Source organism: Oncorhynchus clarkii, chromosome 23 (assembly GCF_045791955.1).
Source record: "Oncorhynchus clarkii lewisi isolate Uvic-CL-2024 chromosome 23, UVic_Ocla_1.0, whole genome shotgun sequence".
Lineage (NCBI taxonomy): Eukaryota > Metazoa > Chordata > Actinopteri > Salmoniformes > Salmonidae > Oncorhynchus > Oncorhynchus clarkii.
Window position 1 is genome coordinate 62,415,244 of NC_092169.1, and position 23,094 is coordinate 62,438,337.

The 23,094-nt window shown below is 48.0% G+C and overlaps 1 protein-coding gene across 1 annotated transcript; it reads right to left on the bottom strand.

Moving 5' to 3' along the window:
- Positions 1 to 49: 49 nt before the first annotated feature.
- LOC139381330 (uncharacterized) lies at positions 50 to 21,424 on the bottom strand. The gene is made up of 15 exons (XM_071124781.1): positions 21,175 to 21,424; positions 3,824 to 4,066; positions 3,439 to 3,777; positions 2,910 to 3,246; positions 2,667 to 2,834; positions 2,431 to 2,564; positions 2,130 to 2,228; positions 2,034 to 2,084; positions 1,564 to 1,698; positions 1,263 to 1,457; positions 1,033 to 1,216; positions 877 to 926; positions 538 to 829; positions 299 to 444; positions 50 to 204 (listed from the first exon to the last, which is right to left on the bottom strand). The coding sequence occupies exons 1-15, from the start codon at positions 21,422 to 21,424 to the stop codon at positions 50 to 52; spliced, it is 2,778 nt and encodes a 925-aa protein (XP_070980882.1).
- Positions 21,425 to 23,094: the final 1,670 nt, after the last annotated feature.

A 23,094-nucleotide genomic window follows, 5' to 3' on the forward strand; every position in this document is an offset into this window, starting at 1 on the left:
GTTGTAGACCCCTGAGGAGCCTGTGTTGAGGGTCAGCATGGTGGATGTGTTATAGACCCCTGAGGAGCCTGTGTTGAGGGTCAGCACGGTGGATGTGTTGTAGACCCCTGAGGGGCCCCGTGTTGAGGGTCTGCACCGTGGATGTGATGTAGACCCCTGAGGGGCCCGTGTTGAGGGTCAGCACGGTGGATGTGTTGTAGACCCCTGAGGAGCCCGTGTTGAGGGTCAGCATGGTGGATGTGTTGTGGACCCCTGAGGGGCCCGTGTTGAGGGTCAGCATAGTGGATGTGTTGTAGACCCCTGAGGAGCCCGTGTTGAGGGTCAGCACGGTGGATGTGATGTAGACCCCTGAGGGGCCCCGTGTTGAGGGTCAGCATGGTGGATGTGTTGTAGACCCCTGAGGGCCCGTGTTGAGGGTCAGCATGGTGGATGTGTTGTAGACCCCTGAGGGCCCGTGTTGAGGGTCAGCACGGTGGATGTGTTATGGACCCCTGAGGGGCCCGTGTTGAGGGTCAGCACGGTGGATGTGTTGTAGACCCCTGAGGGGCCCCGTGTTGAGGGTCAGCACAGTGGATGTGTTGTAGACCCCTGAGTGGCCCCGTGTTGAGGGTCAGCATGGTGGATGTGATGTAGACCCCTGAGGGCCCCGTGTTGAGGGTCAGCATGGTGGATGTGTTGTAGATCCCTGAGGGCCCCGTGTTGAGGGTCAGCACGGTGGATGTGTTGTAGACCCCTGAGGGCCCCGTGTTGAGGGTCAGCACCGTGGATCTGTTATGGACCCCTGAGGGGCCCGTGTTGAGGGTCAGAACGGTGGATGTGTTGTAGACCCCTGAGGGGCCCCGTGTTAAGGGTCAGCACGGTGGATGTGTTGTAGACCCCTGAGGAGCCCGTGTTGAGGGTCAGCGTGGTGGATGTGTTGTAGACCCCTGAGGGGCCCCGTGTTGAGGGTCAGCACGATGGATGTGTTGTAGACCCCTGAGGAGCCCGTGTTGAGGGTCAGCGTGGTGGATGTGTTGTAGACCCCTGATGAGCCCCGTGTTGAGGGTCAGCACGGTGGATGTGTTGTAGACCCCCGAGGGGCCCGTGTTGAGGGTCAGCACGGTGGATGTGATGTAGACCCCTGAGGGGCCCGTGTTGAGGGTCAGCAAGGTGGATGTGTTGTAGACCCTGGAGGGGCCCGTGTTGAGGGTCAGCACGGTGGATGTGTTATGGACCCCTGAGGGGCCCGTGTTGAGGGTCAGCACGGTGGATGTGTTGTAGACCCCTGAGGGGCCCCGTGTTGAGGGTCAGCACAGTGGATGTGTTGTAGACCCCTGAGGGCCCCGTGTTGAGGGTCAGCATGGTGGATGTGTTGTAGATCCCTGAGGGCCCGTATTGAGGGTCAGCACGGTGGATGTGTTGTAGACCCCTGAGGGGCCACGTGTTGAGGGTCAGCACGGTGGATGTGTTGTAGACCCCTGAGGGGCCCCGTGTTGAGGGTCAGCACGGTGGATGTGTTGTAGACCCTGGAGGGGCCCGTGTTGAGGGTCAGCATGGTGGATGTGTTGTAGACCCCTGAGGGGCCTGTGTTGAGGGTCAGCACGGTGGATGTGTTGTTGACCCCTGACGGGCCCGTGTTGAGGGTCAGCACGGTGGATGTATTGTAGACCCCTGAGGGGCCCGTGTTGAGGGTCAGCACGGTGGATGTGTTGTAGACCCCTGAGGGGCCCCGTGTTGAGGGTCAGCACGGTGGATGTGTTGTAGACCCCTGAGGAGCCCGTGTTGAGGGTCAGCACGGTGGATGTGTTGTAGACCCCTGAGGGGCCCGTGTTGAGGGTCAGCGTGGTGGATGTGTTGTAGACCCCTGAGGGGCCCGTGTTGAGGGTCAGCACGGTGGATGTGTTGTAGACCCCTGAGGGGCCCGTGTTGAGGGTCAGCGTGGTGGATGTGTTGTAGACCCCTGAGGGGCCCATGTTGAGGGTCAGCACGGTGGATGTGTTGTAGACCCCTGAGGGGCCCGTGTTGAGGGTCAGCGTGGTGGATGTGTTGTAGACCCCTGAGGGGCCCCGTGTTGAGGGTCAGCATGGTGGATGTGTTGTAGATCCCTGAGGGCCCGTGTTGAGGGTCAGCACCGTGGATGTGTTATGGACCCCTGAAGAGCCCGTGTTGAGGGTCAGCGTGGTGGATGTGTTGTAGACCCCTGAGGGGCCCCGTGTTGAGGGTCAGCACGGTGGATGTGATGTAGACCCCTGAGGGGCCCGTGTTGAGGGTCAGCAAGGTGGATGTGTTGTAGACCCTGGAGGGGCCCGTGTTGAGGGTCAGCATGGTGGATGTGTTGTAGACCCCTGAGGGGCCCGTGTTGAGGGTCAGCACGGTGGATGTGTTGTAGACCCCTGAGGGGCCCCATGTTGAGGGTCAGCACGGTGGATGTGTTGTAGACCCCTGAAGAGCCCGTGTTGAGGGTCAGCGTGGTGGATGTGTTGTAGACCCCTGAGGGGCCCGTGTTGAGGGTCAGCACGGTGGATGTGATGTAGACCCCTGAGGGGCCCGTGTTGAGGGTCAGCAAGGTGGATGTGTTGTAGACCCTGGAGGGGCCCGTGTTGAGGGTCAGCATGGTGGATGTGTTGTAGACCCCTGAGGGGCCCGTGTTGAGGGTCAGCACGGTGGATGTGTTGTAGACCCCTGACGGGCCCGTGTTGAGGGTCAGCACGGTGGCTGTTTTGTAGACCCCTGAGGGGCCCGTGTTGAGGGTCAGTACGGTGGATGTGTTGTAGACCCCTGAGGGCCCCGTGTTGAGGGTCAGCACGGGGGATGTGTTGTGTTGAGGGTCAGCATGGTGGATGTGTTGTAGATCCCTGAGGGCCCGTATTGAGGGTCAGCACGGTGGATGTGTTGTAGACCCCTGAGGGCCCCGTGTTGAGGGTCAGCACGGGGGATGTGTTGTGTTGAGTGTCAGCATGGTGGATGTGTTGTAGATCCCTGAGGGCCCGTATTGAGGGTCAGCACGGTGGATGTGTTGTAGACCCCTGAGGGGCCCCGTGTTGAGGGTCAGCACGTTGGATGTGTTGTAGACCCTGGAGGGGCCCGTGTTGAGGCTCAGCATGGTGGATGTGTTGTAGACTCCTGAGGGGCCTGTGTTGAGGGTCAGCACGGTGGATGTGTTGTTGACCCCTGACGGGCCCGTGTTGAGGGTCAGCACGGTGGATGTATTGTAGACCCATGAGGGGCCCGTGTTGAGGGTCAGCACGGTGGATGTGTTGTAGACCCCTGAGGGGCCCCGTGTTGAGGGTCAGCACGGTGGATGTGTTGTAGACCCCTGAGGAGCCCGTGTTGAGGGTCAGCGTGGTGGATGTGTTGTAGACCCCTGAGGGGCCCCGTGTTGAGGGTCAGCACGGTGGATGTGTTGTAGACCCCTGAGGAGCCCGTGTTGAGGGTCAGCGTGGTGGATGTGTTGTAGACCCCTGAGGGGCCCCGTGTTGAGGGTCAGCATGGTGGATATGATGTAGACCACTGAGGGGCCCGTGTTGACGGTCAGCGTGGTGGATGTGTTGTAGACCCCCGAGGGGCCCGTGTTGAGGGTCAGCACAGTGGATGTGATGTAGACCCCTGAGGGGCCCGTGTTGAGGGTCAGCAAGGTGGATGTGTTGTAGACCCTGGAGGGGCCCGTGTTGAGGGTCAGCATGGTGGATGTGTTGTAGACCCCTGAGGAGCCCGTGTTGAGGGTGAGCATGGTGGATGTGTTGTTGACCCCTGAGGGGCCCGTGTTGAGGGTCAGCATTGTGGATGTGTTGTAGACCCCTGAGGAGCCCGTGTTGAGGGTCAGCATGGTGGATGTGTTGTAGACCCCTGAGGAGCCCGTGTTGAGGGTCAGCACGGTGGATGTGTTTTAGACCCCTGACGGGCCCCGTGTTGAGGGTCAGCACGGTGGATGTGTTGTAGACCCCTGAGGGGCCCGTGTTTAGGGTCAGCGTGGTGGATGTGATGTAGACCCCTGAGGAGCCCGTGTTGAGGGTCAGCGTGGTGGATGTGATGTAGACCCCTGAGGAGCCCGTGTTGAGGGTCAGCGTGGTGGATGTGTTGTAGACCCCTGAGGGTCAGCGTGGTGGATGTGTTGTAGACCCCTGAGGGGCCCGTGTTGAGGGTCAGCATGGTGGATGTGATGTAGACTAACATTTCCTATGTTGTGTGGATGGAGGAGATGATTCTGTATTTCTAGAACAATGTGATGAAGCTGAATAAAGAACTCGTATTAGTTCCTCCAGGACTGCAAGGCCAGTAGGTCTACAGGGGCATACTCGACTTTATTGAAGAAACATGACTGAATTGGAAAGAAATGTGGTAGAGACAGTCATTTCTTACCATCTGGAAATCGTCAGCTAAACCAAAGAAATCGATGGAAAAGGTGCTTTGTTATAATACGACATATCACTGCTGCTGCATTCCGTATCATCTTCCATTTACAATGTGTTCAGTAATTAAAAGTTACTCTTCAATCACTTTATAACTTTATGGTTTCGTAGTTGTCTGCAAATAAATGTGTTAATTAAATCATCACTATTTCTTCATTTCTTTTTTTTCTACCCTAACCACTATATCTTAGACAACACAGAAAAATATATTTCAAGCAATGTACTTGTATGAAGGCCTTACACAATATTATTGTGTAGGGAACCGGCGTGGGCTCACAGTTGGACAGGGTTCTGTTTCAGAGACTACTGATGCCACAAGAATCCTACTGACACAGAACACACACTAGAGATACATCTGGGTCGAAGGAGACACGTTATGTAGTGGGTTGACGTTTCAGTTTAGGACCTGTACAGGATGCAATTCAGGAGACCTTACATTCTTGCAACATTGGGTCTCACAAGGTTAATATAAGAATAGATATGACTAAGGACTGCTTTCTCAGGATTCTGATGGGGAAGGAGCGGGGAATTTTTCCTTACTTCTTAGACAGTAAGCATGACTTGGGCATAGTAAACAGAATGATCTGTAGCAGGAACCAGAAGCTACAGCTGTATCAGTCTCACTGTCAACTGGGCCACATTGACCCTGTAGCAGGAACCAGAAGCTACAGCTGTATCAGTCTCACTGTCAACTGGGCCACATTGACCCTGTAGCAGGAACCAGAAGCTACAGCTGTATCAGTCTCACTGTCAACTGGGCCACATTGACCCTGTAGCAGGAACCAGAAGCTACAGCTGTATCAGTCTCACTGTCAACTGGGCCACATTGACCCTGTAGCAGGAACCAGAAGCTACAGCTGTATCAGTCTCACTGTCAACTGGGCCACATTGATCCTGTAGCAGGAACCAGAAGCTACAGCTGTATCAGTCTCACTATCAACTGGGCCACATTGACCCTGTAGCAGGAACCAGAAGCTACAGCTGTATCAGTCTCACTATCAACTGGGCCACATTGATCCTGTAGTAGGAACCAGAAGCTACAGCTGTATCAGTCTCACTATCAACTGGGCCACATTGACCCTGTAGCAGGAACCAGAAGTTACAGCTGTATCAGTCTCACTATCAACTGGGCCACATTGATCCTGTAGTAGGAACCAGAAGCTACAGCTGTATCAGTCTCACTGTCAACTGGGCCACATTGCTCCTGTAGCAGGAACCAGAAGCTACAGCTGTATCAGTCTCACTGTCACCTGGGCCACATTGACCCTGTAGCAGGAACCAGAAGCTACAGCTGTATCAGTCTCACTGTCAACTGGGCCACATTGACCCTGTAGCAGGAACCAGAAGCTACAGCTGTATCAGTCTCACTGTCAACTGGGCCACATTGATCCTGTAGTAGGAACCAGAAGCTACAGCTGTATCAGTCTCACTGTCAACTGGGCCACATTGCTCCTGTAGCAGGAACCAGAAGCTACAGCTGTATCAGTCTCACTGTCAACTGGGCCACATTGACCCTGTAGCAGGAGCCAGAAGCTACAGCTGTATCAGTCTCACTATCAACTGGGCCACATTGACCCTGTATTAGGAACCAGAAGCTACAGCTGTATCAGTCTCACTGTCAACTGGGCCACATTGACCCTGTATTAGGAACCAGAAGCTACAGCTGTATCAGTCTCACTATCAACTGGGCCACATTGACCCTGTATTAGGAACCAGAAGCTACAGCTGTATCAGTCTCACTGTCAACTGGGCCACATTGACTCTTCGTTTCACTTCTCTCACAAGTCAACAACAGCATGTTTACAATCACAGAAGTTCTTTGAAAACCAGGTTCCAGAAATGGAAGTGATCTCATCCACATCATCCCCACTAAGATACAATACACTGTACAGTATATGTGTTATCTAGTATTCTGATTGAATGAGACACTGTACAGTATATGTGTTATATAGTATTCTGATTGAATGAGACAATACAGTATATGTGTTATATAGTATTCTGATTGAATGAGACACTGTACAGTATATGTGTTATATAGTATTCTGATTGAATGAGACAATACAGTATATGTGTTATATAGTATTCTGATTGAATGAGACACTGTACAGTATATGTGTTATATAGTATTCTGATTTAATGAGATACAATACACTGTACAGTATATGTGTTATATAGTATTCTGATTGAATGAGATACAATACACTGTACAGTATATGTGTTATATAGTATTCTGATTGAATGAGATACAATACGCTGTACAGTATATGTGTTATATAGTATTTTGGTTTAATATTTATGGTCCTCCTCACATTTTTTCAGTGGTGACGACTTCCTGAAGAGTCTCTTCAGTAGAACACCACAGAGGGGAAGTGAACTCACGCTGGGTGTTCTGGGTTGCAGCTCGGCATCATGGGGGGTGGCCACAAGTCAACTACTCTACGTGAGAGACTTGTCTGGGGGGTAATATCCTCACAGCCAAGTCACTGGCCGTGAGGAGAGTGGTTCGTTGTCACGGGGGTCGAGTGTGGGGTAGATGACGTGATGTGGAATCCAGCAGCGTCTCTAAACAGGGATGTGAAACCATGTTAACAGACTACTCATAGGTCAAAGGGTACATAGTTGATGTCAAGGTGTTGGCTCACACTGATCATGGAGCTTAATATAACTTCTCTTTTATGAGTCACTTTAGAATCATGAGAAAAACAACTACCAACAGGGAATGATGACAGGTTGATATCAAACCAACATGAAGACCATGGTGACGGAGGGCCATCCTCAGGCTTTTGGTAACGAAGGGCCATCCTCAACATCATCAGGCTCTTGGTAACGGAGGGCCATCCTCAGGCTTTTGGTAATGGAGGGCCATCATCAGACTCTTGGTAACGGAGGGCCATCCTCAGGCTCTTGGTAACGGAGGGCTATCCTCAGGCTCTTGGCAACAGAGGGCCATCCTCAGGCTCTTGGTAACAGAGGGCCATCCTCAACATCATCAGGCTCTTGGTAACGGAGGGCCATCCTCAACATCATCAGGCTCTTGGTAACAGAGGGCCATCCTCAGGCTCTTGGTAACGAAGGGCCATCCTCAACATCATCAGGCTCTTGGTAACGGAGGGCCATCCTCAGGCTTTTGGTAACGAAGGGCCATCCTCAACATCATCAGGCTCTTGGTAACGAAGGGCCATCCTCAACATCATCAGGCTCTTGGTAACGAAGGGCCATCCTCAACATCATCAGGCTCTTGGTAACGAAGGGCCTTCCTCAGGCTTTTGGTAACGAAGGGCCATCCTCAACATCATCAGGCTCTTGGTAACGAAGGGCCATCCTCAACATCATCAGGCTCTTGGTAACGAAGGGCCATCCTCAACATCATCAGGCTCTTCGTAACGGAGGGCCATCCTCAACATCATTAGACTCTTGGTAACGGAGGGCCATCCTCCAAATCATTAGACTCTTGGTAACGAAGGGCCATCCTCAACATCATCAGGCTCTTGGTAACGGAGGGCCATCCTCAACATCATTAGACTCTTGGTAACGGAGGGCCATCCTCCAAATCATTAGACTCTTGGTAACGGAGGGCCATCCTCAACATCATCAGGCTCTTGGTAACGGAGGGCCATCCTCCACATCATCAGACTCTTGCCAACTCATGCAAACCTTCAATCAGCAACCCACTGCTGTTTGGTTGTTGGGGTCCCTTGTGTGAATAAATCAAGGATGGACAATGTCTGATTGGTTGTTGGGGTCCCTTGAGTGAATAAATCAAGGATGGACAATGTCTGATTGGTTGTTGGGGTCCCTTGAGTGAATAAATCAAGGATGGACAATGTCTGATTGGTTGTTGTTTGTTTCACTTACATCGATATTCGCTACAAGTAAAAGTTGTCAACCATCTGTTATCTATCAGCTCAATCATCAAACCCAGACCAGACCCAGTGATGTGGAAACCATTGGGTCGTGTGGTTGAAAGTCCCATTCATCTCTCTCTCACACTCACACACTCACACACACACACACACACACACACACACACACACACACACACACACACACACACACACACACACACACACACACACACACACACACACACCTATGTCTCTGATATGAGTGATCATTCCACCACAGACATCTCAGCAGGGAAAGTGGGCAAATTCATCTGCTGTTCGGGCCGATCTGAGTTACTTTATGAAAGGGGGAGTTGTTCCATGAAAGAATGGATTGATCCTCAACCAAAGGAAGGTCCCTCTGTTACCAAAACCTAGGAAGAAACCTAGAGAGGAACCAGGCTATGTGGGGTGGCTAGTCCTTTTCTGGCTGTGCCGGAATAGTGTTGTTCTCTATAGTGTGTAGTGTTGTTCTCTATAGTGTATAGTGTTGTTCTCTACAGTGTTGTTCTCTATAGTGTATAGTGTTGTTCTCTACAGTGTTGTTCTCTATAGTGTATAGTGTTGTTCTCTACAGTGTTGTTCTCTACAGTGTATAGTGTTGTTCTCTATAGTGTATAGTGTTGTTCTCTACAGTGTTGTTCTCTATAGTGTATAGTGTTGTTCTCTACAGTGTTGTTCTCTATAGTGTATAGTGTTGTTCTCTACAGTGTTGTTCTCTATAGTGCATAGTGTTGTTCTCTACAGTGTTGTTCTCTACAGTGTATAGTGTTGATCTCTACAGTGTATAGTGTTGTTCTCTATAGTGTTGTTCTCTACAGTGTATAGTGTTGTTCTCTATAGTGTATAGTGTTGTTCTCTACAGTGTTGTTCTCTATAGTGTATAGTGTTGTTCTCTACAGTGTTGTTCTCTACAGTGTATAGTGTTGTTCTCTATAGCGTATAGTGTTGTTCTCTACAGTGCTGTTCTCTATAGTGTATAGTGTTGTTCTCTACAGTGTTGTTCTCTATAGTGTATAGTGTTGTTCTCTACAGTGTTGTTCTCTATAGTGTATAGTGTTGTTCTCTACAGTGTTGTTCTCTATAGTGTATAGTGTTGTTCTCTACAGTGTATAGGGTTGTTCTCTACAGTGTTGTTCTCTATAGTGTATAGTGTTGTTCTCTACAGTGTATAGTGTTGTTCTCTACAGTGTTGTTCTCTATAGTGTATAGTGTTGTTCTCTACAGTGTTGTTCTCTACAGTGTTGTTCTCTATAGTGTATAGTGTTGTTCTCTACAGTGTAGAGTGTTGTTCTCTATAGTGTATAGTGTTGTTCTCTATAGTGTATAGTGTTATTCTCTACTGAGTAGAGTGTTATTCTCTATAGTGTATAGTGTTGTTCTCTATAGTGTATAGTGTTATTCTCTATAGTGTATAGTGTTGTTCCCTACAGTGTTGTTCTCTACAGTGTATAGTGTTGTTCTCTATAGTGTATAGTGTTGTTCCCTACAGTGTTGTTCTCTACAGTGAATAGTGTTGTTCTCTACAGTGTATAGTGTTGTTCTCTATAGTGTATAGTGTTGTTCTCTACAGTGTTGTTCTCTACAGTGTATAGTGTTGTTCTCTACAGTGTAGAGTGTTATTCTCTATAGTGTATAGTGTTATTCTCTATAGTGTATAGTGTTGTTCTCTATAGTGTATAGTGTTATTCTCTATAGTGTATAGTGTTGTTCCCTACAGTGTTGATCTCTATAGTGTATAGTGTTGTTCTCTACAGTGTATAGTGTTGTTCTCTATAGTGTATAGTGTTGTTCTCTATAGTGTATAGAGTTATTCTCTACAGTGTATAGTGTTGTTCTCTACAGTGTATAGTGTTGTTCTCTACAGTGTATAGTGTTGTTCTCTATAGTGTATAGTGTTGTTCTCTATAGTGTATAGTGTTGTTCACTACAGTGTATAGTGTTGTTCTCTATAGTGTATAGTGTTGTTCTCTATAGTGTATAGTGTTATTCTCTATAGTGTATAGTGTGTTCTCTACAGTGTATGGTGTTGTTCTCTACAGTGTATAGTGTTGTTCTCTATAGTGTATAGGGTTGTTCTCTATAGTGTATAGGGTTGTTCTCTATAGTGTATAGTGTTGTTCTCTACAGTATAGTGTTGACCTCTACAGTATAGTGTTATTCTCTACAGTGTATAGTGTTGTTCTCTACAGTATAGTGTTGTTCTCTACAGTGTATAGTGTTGTTCTCTACAGTGAATAGTGTTGTTCTCTATAGTGTATAGTGTTGTTCTCTACAGTGCATAGTGTTGTTCTCTACAGTGTATAGTGTTGTTCTCTAAGGTGTATAGTGTTGTTCTCTATAGTATAGTGTTGTTCTCTACAGTGAATAGTGTTGTTCTCTACAGTATAGTGTTGATCTCTATAGTGTATAGTGTTGTTCTCTACAGTGTATAGTGTTGTTCTCTACAGTGTTGTTCTCTACAGTGTATAGTGTTGTTCTCTACAGTGTTGTTCTCTACAGTGTATAGTGTTGTTCTCTACAGTGTATAGTGTTGTTCTCTACAGTGTTGTTCTCTACAGTGTATAGTGTTGTTCTCTACAGTATAGTGTTGATCTCTATAGTGTATAGTGTTGTTCTCTACAGTGAATAGTGTTGTTCTCTATAGTATAGTGTTGTTCTCTACAGTGTATAGTGTTGTTCTCTATAGTGTATAGTGTTGTTCTCTATAGTGTATAGTGTTGTTCTCTACAGTGTATAGTGTTGTTCTCTAAGGTGTATAGTGTTGTTCTCTACAGTGAATAGTGTTGTTCTCTACAGGGTTGTTCTCTACAGTGAATAGTGTTGTTCTCTATTGTGTATAGTGTTGTTCTCTACAGTGTATAGTGTTGTTCTCTACAGTGTATAGTGTTGTTCTCTACAGTGAATAGTGTTGTTCTCTACAGTGAATAGTTTTGTTCTCTACGGTGTATAGTGTTGTTCTCTAAATTGAATAGTGTTGTTCTCTATAGTGTATAGTGTTGTTCTCTACAGTGCATAGTGTTGTTCTCTACAGTGTATAGTGTTGTTCTCTAAGGTGTATAGTGTTGTTCTCTATAGTATAGTGTTGTTCTCTACAGTGAATAGTGTTGTTCTCTACAGTATAGTGTTGATCTCTATAGTGTATAGTGTTGTTCTCTACAGTGTATAGTGTTGTTCTCTACAGTGTTGTTCTCTACAGTGTATAGTGTTGTTCTCTACAGTGTATAGTGTTGTTCTCTACAGTGTTGTTCTCTACAGTGTATAGTGTTGTTCTCTACAGTGTATAGTGTTGTTCTCTACAGTGTTGTTCTCTACAGTGTATAGTGTTGTTCTCTACAGTATAGTGTTGATCTCTATAGTGTATAGTGTTGTTCTCTACAGTGAATAGTGTTGTTCTCTATAGTATAGTGTTGTTCTCTACAGTGTATAGTGTTGTTCTCTATAGTGTATAGTGTTGTTCTCTATAGTGTATAGTGTTGTTCTCTACAGTGTATAGTGTTGTTCTCTAAGGTGTATAGTGTTGTTCTCTACAGTGAATAGTGTTGTTCTCTACAGGGTTGTTCTCTACAGTGTTGTTCTCTACAGTGTATAGGGTTGTTCTCTACAGTGTTGTTCTCTACAGTGTTGTTCTCTACAGTGAATAGTGTTGTTCTCTACAGGGTATAGGTTTGTTCTCTACAGGGTTGTTCTCTACAGTGTTGTTCTCTACAGTGTATAGGGTTGTTCTCTACAGTGTTGTTCTCTATAGTGTATAGTGTTGTTCTCTACAGTGAATAGTGTTGTTCTCTACAGGGTTGTTCTCTACAGTGTTGTTCTCTACAGTGTATAGGGTTGTTCTCTACAGTGTTGTTCTCTATAGTGTATAGTGTTGTTCTCTACAGTGTATAGTGTTGTTCTCTACAGTGTATAGTGTTGTTCTCTACAGTGTTGTTCTCTATAGTGTATAGTGTTGTTCTCTACAGTGTTGTTCTCTATAGTGTATAGTGTTGTTCTCTACAGTGTATAGTGTTGTTCTCTACAGTGAATAGTGTTGTTCTCTACAGTGTATAGTGTTGTTCTCTACAGTGTATAGTGTTGTTCTCTATAGTGTATAGTGTTGTTCTCTATAGTGTATAGTGTTGTTCTCTATAGTGTATAGTGTTGTTCTCTATAGTGTATAGTGTTGTTCTCTACAGTGTATAGTGTTGTTCTCTACAGTGTATAGTGTTGTTCTCTACAGTGTATAGTGTTGTTCTCTACAGTGTTGTTCTCTATAGTGTATAGTGTTGTTCTCTATAGTGTATAGTGTTGATCTCTACAATGTATAGTGTTGTTCTCTTCAGTGTATAATGTTGTTCTCTATAGTGTATGGTGTTGTTCTCTACAGTGTAGAGTGTTGTTCTCTACAGTGTATAGTGTTGTTCTCTACAGTGTTGTTCTCTGTAGTGTATAGTGTTGTTCTCTATAGTGTATAGTGTTGATCTCTACAATGTATAGTGTTGTTCTCTTCAGTGTATAATGTTGTTCTCTATAGTGTATGGTGTTGTTCTCTACAGTGTACAGTACTGTTCTGTATAGTGCTGTTCGCATGAGTGCCATTGGTTGGGGCAGACAGCAAGACTCCAATGAAGTGCCATTTGAAGGGGTGGGACGCCACCTTGTGGGCTGGGAGAGATTGGTTCTTCTTCCATTTACACCACTCTTGACAACCGTGTGTCTTAACATGGAGAAGGAACACTTTTCATCGAACTCACATACAGGAGACAACACTTTTACCACCACATACCCCAAGCCCAGGCAGACACCACATACCCCACGCCCAGGCAGACACCACATACCCCACGCCCAGGCAGACACCACATACCCCACACCCAGGCAGACACCACATACCCCACGCCCAGGCAGACACCACATACCCCACGCCCAGGCAGACACCACATACCCCACGCCCAGGCAGACACCACATACCCCACGCCCAGGCAGACACCACATACCCCACGCCCAGGCAGACACCACATACCCCACGCCCAGGCAGACACCACATACCCCACGCCCAGGCAGACACCACATACCCCACGCCCAGGCAGACACCACATACCCCACGCCCAGGCAGACACCACATACCCCACACCCAGGCAGACACCACATACCCCACGCCCAGGCAGACACCACATACCCCACGTCCAGGCAGACACCACATACCCCACGCCCAGGCAGACACCACATACCCCACGCCCAGGCAGACACCACATACCCCACGCCCAGGCAGACACCACATAACCCACGCCCAGGCAGACACCACATACCCCACACCCAGGCAGACACCACATAACCCACGCCCAGGCAGACACCACATACCCCACACCCAGGCAGACACCACATACCCCACACCCAGGCAGACACCACATACCCCACACCCAGGCAGACACCACATACCCCACGCCCAGGCAGACACCACATACCCCACACCCAGGCAGACACCACATACCCCACACCCAGGCAGACACCACATACCCCACGCCCAGGCAGACACCACATACCCCACGTCCAGGCAGACACCACACACCCCACACCCAGGCAGCTACCACATACCCCACGCCCAGGCAGACACCACATACCCCACACCCATGCAGACACCACATACCCCACACCCAGGCAGACACCACATACCCCACGCCCAGGCAGACACCACATACCCCACACCCAGGCAGACACCACATACCCCACACCCAGGCAGACACCACATACCCCACGCCCAGGCAGACACCACATACCCCACACCCAGGCAGACACCACATACCCCACACCCAGGCAGACACCACATACCCCACGCCCAGGCAGACACCACATACCCCACGTCCAGGCAGACACCACACACCCCACACCCAGGCAGACACCACATACCCCACGCCCAGGCAGACACCACATACCCCACACCCAGGCAGACACCACATACCCCACACCCAGGCAGACACCACATACCCCACGCCCAGGCAGACACCACATACCCCACACCCAGGCAGACACCACATACCCCACACCCAGGCAGACACCACATACCTCACGCCCAGGCAGACACCACATACCCCACGTCCAGGCAGACACCACACACCCCACACCCAGGCAGACACCACATACCCCACGCCCAGGCAGACACCACATACCCCACACCCAGGCAGACACCACATACTCCACACCCAGGCAGACACCACATACCCCACGCCCAGGCAGACACCACATACCCCACACCCAGGCAGACACCACATACCCCACGCCCAGGCAGACACCACATACCCCACACCCAGGCAGACACCACATACCCCACGGCCAGGCAGACACCACATACCCCACACCCAGGCAGACACCACATACCCCACGGCCAGGAAGACACCACATAGTTGCCATCGGTAATTCCAAGCTTCCTCAAGAATGCCACACATCTTTCCAGGGAGTTTGTATGCAGTACGGACTGGTTGGAGCGACGGCTGTCTGCTCCAAGCCGAGACAAACTACAAATCGATGGTGAGAATCTTTCAGAGAAATGCCATAACCACATGACTGGGGACATGATCTCCACCCCGAACCCGGCTTAGCCGTCTTACTCATTGCACCAGCACATCGAAGAAGAACTCATTGTTTGTGATTAGAAAACGTATGAGAAGGAAGGAGTACAACCTTCAGCACACAACGTCCAGGGGGGTGAGCTCGCTCCACGCTCCACGCTCCACGCTCCACGCTCTACGGTCTGGTCTGAGACACTGTGGTATGAAGAGCTGGTCTGAGACACACTGTGGTATGAAGAGCTAGTCCGAGACACTGTGGTATGAAGAGCTGGTCTGAGACACTGTGGTATGAAGAGCTGGTCTGAAACACACTGTGGTATGAAGAGCTGGTCTGAGACACACTGTGGTATGAAGAGCTGGTCTGAGACACACTGTGGTATGAAGAGCTGGTCTGAGACACTGTGGTATGAAGAGCTGGTCTGAGACACACTGTGATATGAAGAGCTGGTCTGAGACATACTGTGGTATGAAGAGCTGGTCTGAGACACACTGTGGTATGAAGAGCTGGTCTGAGACTCACTGTGGTATGAAGAGCTGGTCCGAGACACTGTGGTATGAAGAGCTGGTCTGAGACACACTGTGGTATGAAGAGCTGGTCTGAGACACTGTGGTATAAAGAGCTGGTCTGAGACACACTGTTGTATGAAGAGCTGGTCTGAGACACACTGTGGTATGAAGAGCTGGTCTGAGACACACTGTGGTATGAAGAGCTGGTCTGAGACACTGTGGTATGAAGAGCTGGTCTGAGACACACTGTGGTATGAAGAGCTGGTCTGAGACACTGTGGTATGAAGAGCTGGTCTGAGACACACTGTGGTATGAAGAGCTGGTCCGAGACACTGTGGTATGAAGAGCTGGTCTGAGACACACTGTGGTATGAAGAGCTGGTCTGAGACACACTGTGGTATGAAGAGCTGGTCCGAGACACTGTGGTATGAAGAGCTGGTCTGAGACACACTGTGGTATAAAGAGCTGGTCTGAGACACTGTGGTATGAAGAGCTGGTCTGAGACACACTGTGGTATGAAGAGCTGGTCTGAGACACACTGTTGTATGAAGAGCTGGTCTGAGACACACTGTGGTATGAAGAGCTGGTCTGAGACACACTGTTGTATGAAGAGCTGGTCTGAGACACCGTGGTATGAAGAGCTGGTCTGAGACACACTGTGGTATAAAGAGCTGGTCTGAAACACACTGTGGTATGAAGAGCTGGTCTGAGGCACACTGTGGTATGGAGAACTGTTCTGAGACACACTGTGGTATGAAGAGCTGGTCTGAAACACACTGTGGTATGAAGAGGCTGGTCTGAGACACACTGTGGTATGAAGAGCTGGTCTGAAACACTGTGGTATGAAGAGCTGGTTTGAAACACACTGTGGTATGAAGAGCTGGTCTGAAACACACTGTGGTATGAAGAGCTGGTCTGAAACACACTGTGGTATGAAGAGCTGGTCTGAGACACTGTGGTGTGAAGAGCTGGTCTGAGACACACTGTGGTATGAAGAGCTGGTCTGAGACACACTGTGGCATGAAGAGCTGGTCTGAGACACTGTGGTGTGAAGAGCTGGTCTGAGACACGCTGTGGTATGAAGAGCTGGTCTGAGACACACCATTCCACTCTAGGACCTCCGGTGGTACTCAGAGCATCATCAGCCCACCGTCAGGAGGTTTCACCGACAGACGTCTGACTGGTCCATCTCAGATCTCAACAACACACAACGACTGGTTATTAGCAGAGAGTCTCTTCAGAGATGAGGAGATGAGGTAGCCTTCCTTCTGGATGGGGTGAGGGGGTTTATGGGCCACAGTCTACTAGGGTATTGGGTTGAAAGAGCCCCTCACACCAGTACACTAGACTAGATGATAGGCCCTTGTGGATATGGAGAGCCCCACAATGAGTCAGAGTAGCTTCATTCATAACTACTGAATTGTATGGTTCTCTGTAATAAACTGATATCAGGACAGGAAGTCCTCGGCTCTTCTGGATGTTGTGTTGAAGGGTTGTCATTATAGACTGTGGATGGATTATATTATCAAGTAATGTTTGTGGTTCAAATTAGCATTCTGGTTTGAGTCCGAAACACAAACAGATTTGATGAGAAAATTAGTTTGACAAAAAATATTCTTCATGGTAGAAAATGTGATTCATTGTTAATTCAATAGATTGCGACTTAAACCCATTAGAAGCACACATATTAACATAGATAGACCTACACATAATCAGAAATACACAAAAGCACCACCAAGCATCTCAAAAACCAAGTTCACTTCACACATGGGCCATTCACACGCCTCTCACACTTTCAGTTTGGTTATCTGTTGCCTCCCCCATGTGGACAAACTACTGCATTGCTGTCAACTTGCTGATTTTTTCTTCCCACTTGACTTTTTCCATTGAACCTTTATTTAACGATACAAGTCAGTTCAGAACAAATTCTTATTTACAATAACGGGCTACTCTGCCAAAACCTGAACAATGCTGGTCCAATTGTGTGCCTCCCTATGGGACTTCCAATCATGGCTGGATGTGATACAGCCTGGATTTGAAATAAGGACTGTAGTGACGCCTCCTGCACTGAGATGCAGGGCCTTAGACCGCTGCGCCACTCGGGAGCCCCAGTGATGACTTGTAGGTATGGGTGAGAGGACTGGTGTTGTTTGTGTACCCCGAGGCAGGCAGCCTACCTTCCCCAGCTTCTGACCTCGTTTGTAACGCCGAGGCAGACAGTCTACCTTCTCCAGCTTCTGACCTCATCTACAACCCCGAGGCAGGGAGCCTACCTTCTCAAGCTTCTGACCTCGTCTATGACTAGTCTCTCTCTCATCACCACATGGTATCCAGATGTCCCAAACTGAAGGACTAGTCTCTCATCACCACATGGTATCCAGATGTCCCAAACTGAAGGACTAGTCTCTCTCATCACCACATGGTGTCCAGATGTCCCAAACTGAAGGACTAGTCTCTCATCACCACATGGTGTCCAGATGTCCCAAAATGAAGGACTAGTCTCTCTCATCACCACATGGTATCCAGATGTCCCAAACTGAAGGACTAGTCCCTCTCTCATCACCACATGGTATCCAGATGTCCCAAACTGAAGGACTAGTCTCTCTCATCACCACATGGTATCCAGATGTCCCAAACTGAAGGACTAGTCCCTCTCTCATCACCACATGGTATCCAGATGTCCCAAACTGAAGGACTAGTCTCTCTGTCATCACCACATGGTATCCAGATGTCCCAAACTGAAGGACTAGTCTCTCTCTCATCACCACGTGGTATCCAGATGTCCCAAACTGAAGGACTAGTCTCTCTGTCATCACCACATGGTGTCCAGATGTCCCAAACTGAAGGACTAGTCTCTCTCATCACCACATGGTGTCCAGATGTCCCAAAATGAAGGACTAGTCTCTCTCTCATCACCCCATGGTGTCCAGATGTCCCAAAATGAAGGACTAGTCTCTCTCATCACCACATGGTATCCAGATGTCCCAAACTGAAGGACTAGTCTCTCTCTCATCACCACATGGTATCCAGATGTCCCAAACGACTAGTCTCTCATCACCACATGGTATCCAGATGTCCCAAACTGAAGGACTAGTCCCTCTCTCATCACCACATGGTATCCAGATGTCCCAAACTGAAGGACAAGTCTCTCTGTCATCACCACATGGTATCCAGGTGTCCCAAACTGAAGGACTAGTCTCTCTCTCATCACCACATGGTATCCAGATGTCCCAAAATGAAGGACTAGTCCCTCTCTCATCACCACATGGTATCCAGATGTCCCAAACTGAAGGACTAGTCCCTCTCATCACCACATGGTATCCAGATGTCCCAAACTGAAGGACTAGTCTCTCTCATCACCACATGGTATCCAGATGTCCCAAACTGAAGGACTAGTCTCTCTCTCATCACCACATGGTATCCAGATGTCCCAAACGACTAGTCTCTCATCACCACATGGTATCCAGATGTCCCAAACTGAAGGACTAGTCCCTCTCTCATCACCACATGGTATCCAGATGTCCCAAACTGAAGGACTAGTCTCTCTGTCATCACCACATGGTATCCAGATGTCCCAAACTGAAGGACTAGTCCCTCTCTCATCACCACATGGTATCCAGATGTCCCAAACTGAAGGACTAGTCTCTCTGTCATCACCACATGGTATCCAGGTGTCCCAAACTGAAGGACTAGTCTCTCTCATCACCACATGGTATTCAGATGTCCCAAACTGAAGGACTAGTCTCTCTCATCACCACATGGTATCCAGATGTCCCAAACTGAAGGACTAGTCTCTCTCATCACCACATGGTATCCAGATGTCCCAAACTGAAGGACTAGTCTCTCTCATCACCACATGGTATCCAGATGTCCCAAACTGAAGGACTAGTCCCTCTCTCATCACCACATGGTATCCAGATGTCCCAAACTGAAGGACTAGTCCCTCTCATCACCACATGGTATCCAGATGTCCCAAACTGAAGGACTAGTCTCTCTCTCATCACCCCATGGTGTTGACAGTTTTATTTAATCCATTTTAGAAAAAGGCTGTAACGTAACGTAATGTGTAAAAAGTAAAGGGGTCTGAATACTTTCTGAACGCCCTGTATATTATCTCACGATCCTCCATTGAAGATACATTATTGTTGGACAACAAACCCTGCTTGGAACACACGGCTAAATGACTTTCCATCTGAAACAATATTCATTCTCAATCAATAGACAGAGCTGCTTTAGAGGCTACCCACAGGGGGAAAATACTATAGTCAAATCAAATCCAACTTTATTTTTCACATGTGCCGAATACAACAGGTGTAGTAGACCTCACAGTGAAATGCTGAATACAACAGGTGTAGACGGTACAGTGAAATGCTGAATACAACAGGTGTAGTAGACCTCACAGTGAAATGCTGAATACAACAGGTGTAGTAGACCTTACAGTGAAATGCTGAATACAACACGTGTAGTAGACCTCACAGTGAAATGCTGAATACAACAGGTGTAGTAGACCTTACCGTGAAATGCTGAATACAACAGGTGTAGTAGACCTTACAGTGAAATGCTGAATACAACAGATGTAGTAGACCTCACAGTGAAATGCTGAATACAACAGGTGTAGTAGACCTCACAGTGAAATGCTGAATACAACAGGTGTAGTAGACCTTACAGTGAAATGCTGAATACAACAGGTGTAGTAGACCTCACAGTGAAATGCTGAATACAACAGGTGTAGTAGACCTTACAGTGAAATGCTGAATACAACAGGTGTAGTAGACCTTACAGTGAAATGCTGAATACAACAGGTGTAGTAGACCTCACAGTGAAATGCTGAATACAACAGGTGTAGTAGACCTTACAGTGAAATGCTGAATACAACAGGTGTAGTAGACCTCACAGTGAAATGCTGAATACAACAGGTGTAGTAGACCTTACAGTGAAATGCTGAATACAACAGGTGTAGTAGACCTTACAGTGAAATGCTGAATACAACAGGTGTAGTAGACCTCACAGTGAAATGCTTACTTACAAGGCCTTAACAAACAATAAGTGTTAAGGAAAACATAGATAAGGCACGGGTTAATCGAGGTACTTGAGGTAAAATGTACTGTGCATGTAGGTATACTATGGTATAAATACTATAGTATTCACTGTAGTGTTTTTGTGGACTTTACTGTAACATGTACTGTAGTATACTGTAGTATAAAATAGCATACTATAGTATAACATACTGTACTAAAAGAAAACTGTAGTATATACTGTAGTAATTAATGTACTGTTTAGCGGATTGTAGTATACTGTAGTTTTTTCTGTAGTGTTTTTGCTGACATTACTGTAGTATTTACTCCCAATGTTTTTTAAGGATAATACTGTAGTATGTATTGTAGTATTCTACAATATATTACAATATTCTATAGTAAGTACTACACATGACCAAGGGATAATTGTGTGAAGTATAGTATTCTACAGTATACTATGTAATTCTATAGTACTGTAGTATTCTGTAGTAAATTGTAGTCTTTTTTTCATGTGGGTACTATTACCATTTAGGTACAAAAAATTGGTTGCAAATTAAACCAATCATAGATTGACCTCACTTTTTCCCAAACACACGTCTTGTCACGCTGTAGCATAACCCCTGATATCTTGTCACGCTGTAGCATATCCCCTGACGTCTTGTCACGCTGTAGCATAACCCCTGATATCTTGTCACGCTGTAGCATAACCCCTGACGTCTTGTCACGCTGTAGCATATCCCCTGACGTCTTGTCACGCTGTAGCATAACCCCTGATGTCATCATGCTGTAGCATATCCCCTGACGTCTTGTCACGCTGTAGCATATCCCCTGACGTCACGCTGTAGCATAACCCCTGACGTCTTGTCACGCTGTAGCATATCCCCTGACGTCTTGTCACGCTGTAGCATATCCCCTGACGTCTTGTCACGCTGTAGCATATCCCCTGATGTCTTGTCAGGCTGTAGCATATCCCCTGACGTCTTGTCACGCTGTAGCATATCCCCTGACGTCTTGTCACGCTGTAGCATAACCCCTGACGTCTTGTCACGCTGTAGCATATCCCCTGACGTCTTGTCACGCTGTAGCATAACCCCTGATGTCATCATGCTGTAGCATATCCCCTGACGTCTTGTCACGCTGAAGCATAACCCCTGACGTCTTGTCACGCTGTAGCATAACCCCTGATGTCTTGTCACGCTGTAACATAACCCCTGACGTCATCATGCTGTAGCATATCCCCTGATGTCTTGTCACGCTGTAGCATATCCCCTGACGTCTTGTCACGCTGTAGCATATCCCCTGACGTCACGCTGTAGCATAACCCCTGACGTCTTGTCACGCTGTAGCATAACCCCTGACGTCTTGTCATGCTGTAGCATAACCCCTGATGTCTTGTCACGCTGTAGCATAACCCCTGATGTCATCATGCTGTAGCATATCCCCTGACGTCTTGTCACGCTGTAGCATATCCCCTGACGTCTTGTCACGCTGTAGCATATCCCCTGACGTCTTGTCACGCTGTAGCATAACCCCTGACGTCTTGTCACGCTGTAGCATATCCCCTGACGTCTTGTCACGCTGTAGCATAACCCCTGACGTCTTGTCACGCTGTAGCATAACCCTGACGTCTTGTCACGCTGTAGCATAACCCCTGATGTCATCATGCTGTAGCATAACCCCTGACGTCTTGTCACGCTGTAGCATATCCCCTGACGTCTTGTCACGCTGTAGCATAACCCCTGACGTCTTGTCACGCTGTAGCATATCCCCTGACGTCTTGTCACGCTGTAGCATATCCCCTGACGTCTTGTCACGCTGTAGCATAACCCCTGATGTCATCATGCTGTAGCATATCCCCCGACGTCACGCTGTAGCATATCCCCTGACGTCACGCTGTAGCATAACCCCTGACGTCTTGTCACGCTGTAGCATATCCCCTGACGTCTTGTCACGCTGTAGCATAACCCCTGACGTCTTGTCACGATGTAGCATATCCCCTGACGTCTTGTCACGCTGTAGCATAACCCCTGACGTCTTGTCACGCTGTAGCATAACCCTGACGTCTTGTCACGCTGTAGCATAACCACTGATGTCATCATGCTGAAGCATAACCCCTGACGTCTTGTCACGCTGTAGCATAACCCCTGACGTCTTGTCACGCTGTAGCATAACCCCTGACGTCTTGTCACGCTGTAGCATATCCCCTGACGTCTTGTCACGCTGTAGCATAACCCCTGACATCTTGTCACGCTGTAGCATAACCCTGACGTCTTGTCACGCTGTAGCATAACCACTGATGTCATCATGCTGAAGCATAACCCCTGACGTCTTGTCACGCTGTAGCATAACCACTGATGTCATCATGCTGAAGCATAACCCCTGACGTCTTGTCACGCTGTAGCATAACCCCTGACGTCTTGTCACGCTGTAGCATATCCCCTGACGTCTTGTCACGCTGTAGCATATCCCCTGACGTCTTGTCACGCTGTAGCATAACCCCTGATGTCATCATGCTGTAGCATAACCCCTGATGTCATCATGCTGTAGCATATCCCCTGACGTCTTGTCACGCTGTAGCGTATTGAAAATATGAAAAGGATTCAATATGTTGACCATCATCATGAATCCAAAGATGAGATCTATGCATAGTCACTTCACCCCTACCTACATGTACAAATTACCTCGACTAACCTGTACCCCCGCATGCTGACTCGGTCCCGCACCCCCCCTTTATATAGCCTCATTATTGTTATTTTAT

What these genes read in the sequence shown, in the direction of transcription:
- LOC139381330 (XM_071124781.1), bottom strand. Translation starts at nt 21,424, where the DNA reads ATGCTACAGCGTGACAAGACGTCAGGGGATATGCTACAGCGTGACAAG. An exon ending in TCAACACGGGCTCCTCAGGG is followed by an intron (nt 3,778 to 3,823) that starts GTCTACAACACA and finishes CGGGCTCCTCAG; the next exon opens with GGGTCTACAACACATCCACA. An exon ending in CTCAACACAACACATCCCCC is followed by an intron (nt 2,835 to 2,909) that starts GTGCTGACCCTC and finishes ACGGGCCCTCAG; the next exon opens with GGATCTACAACACATCCACC.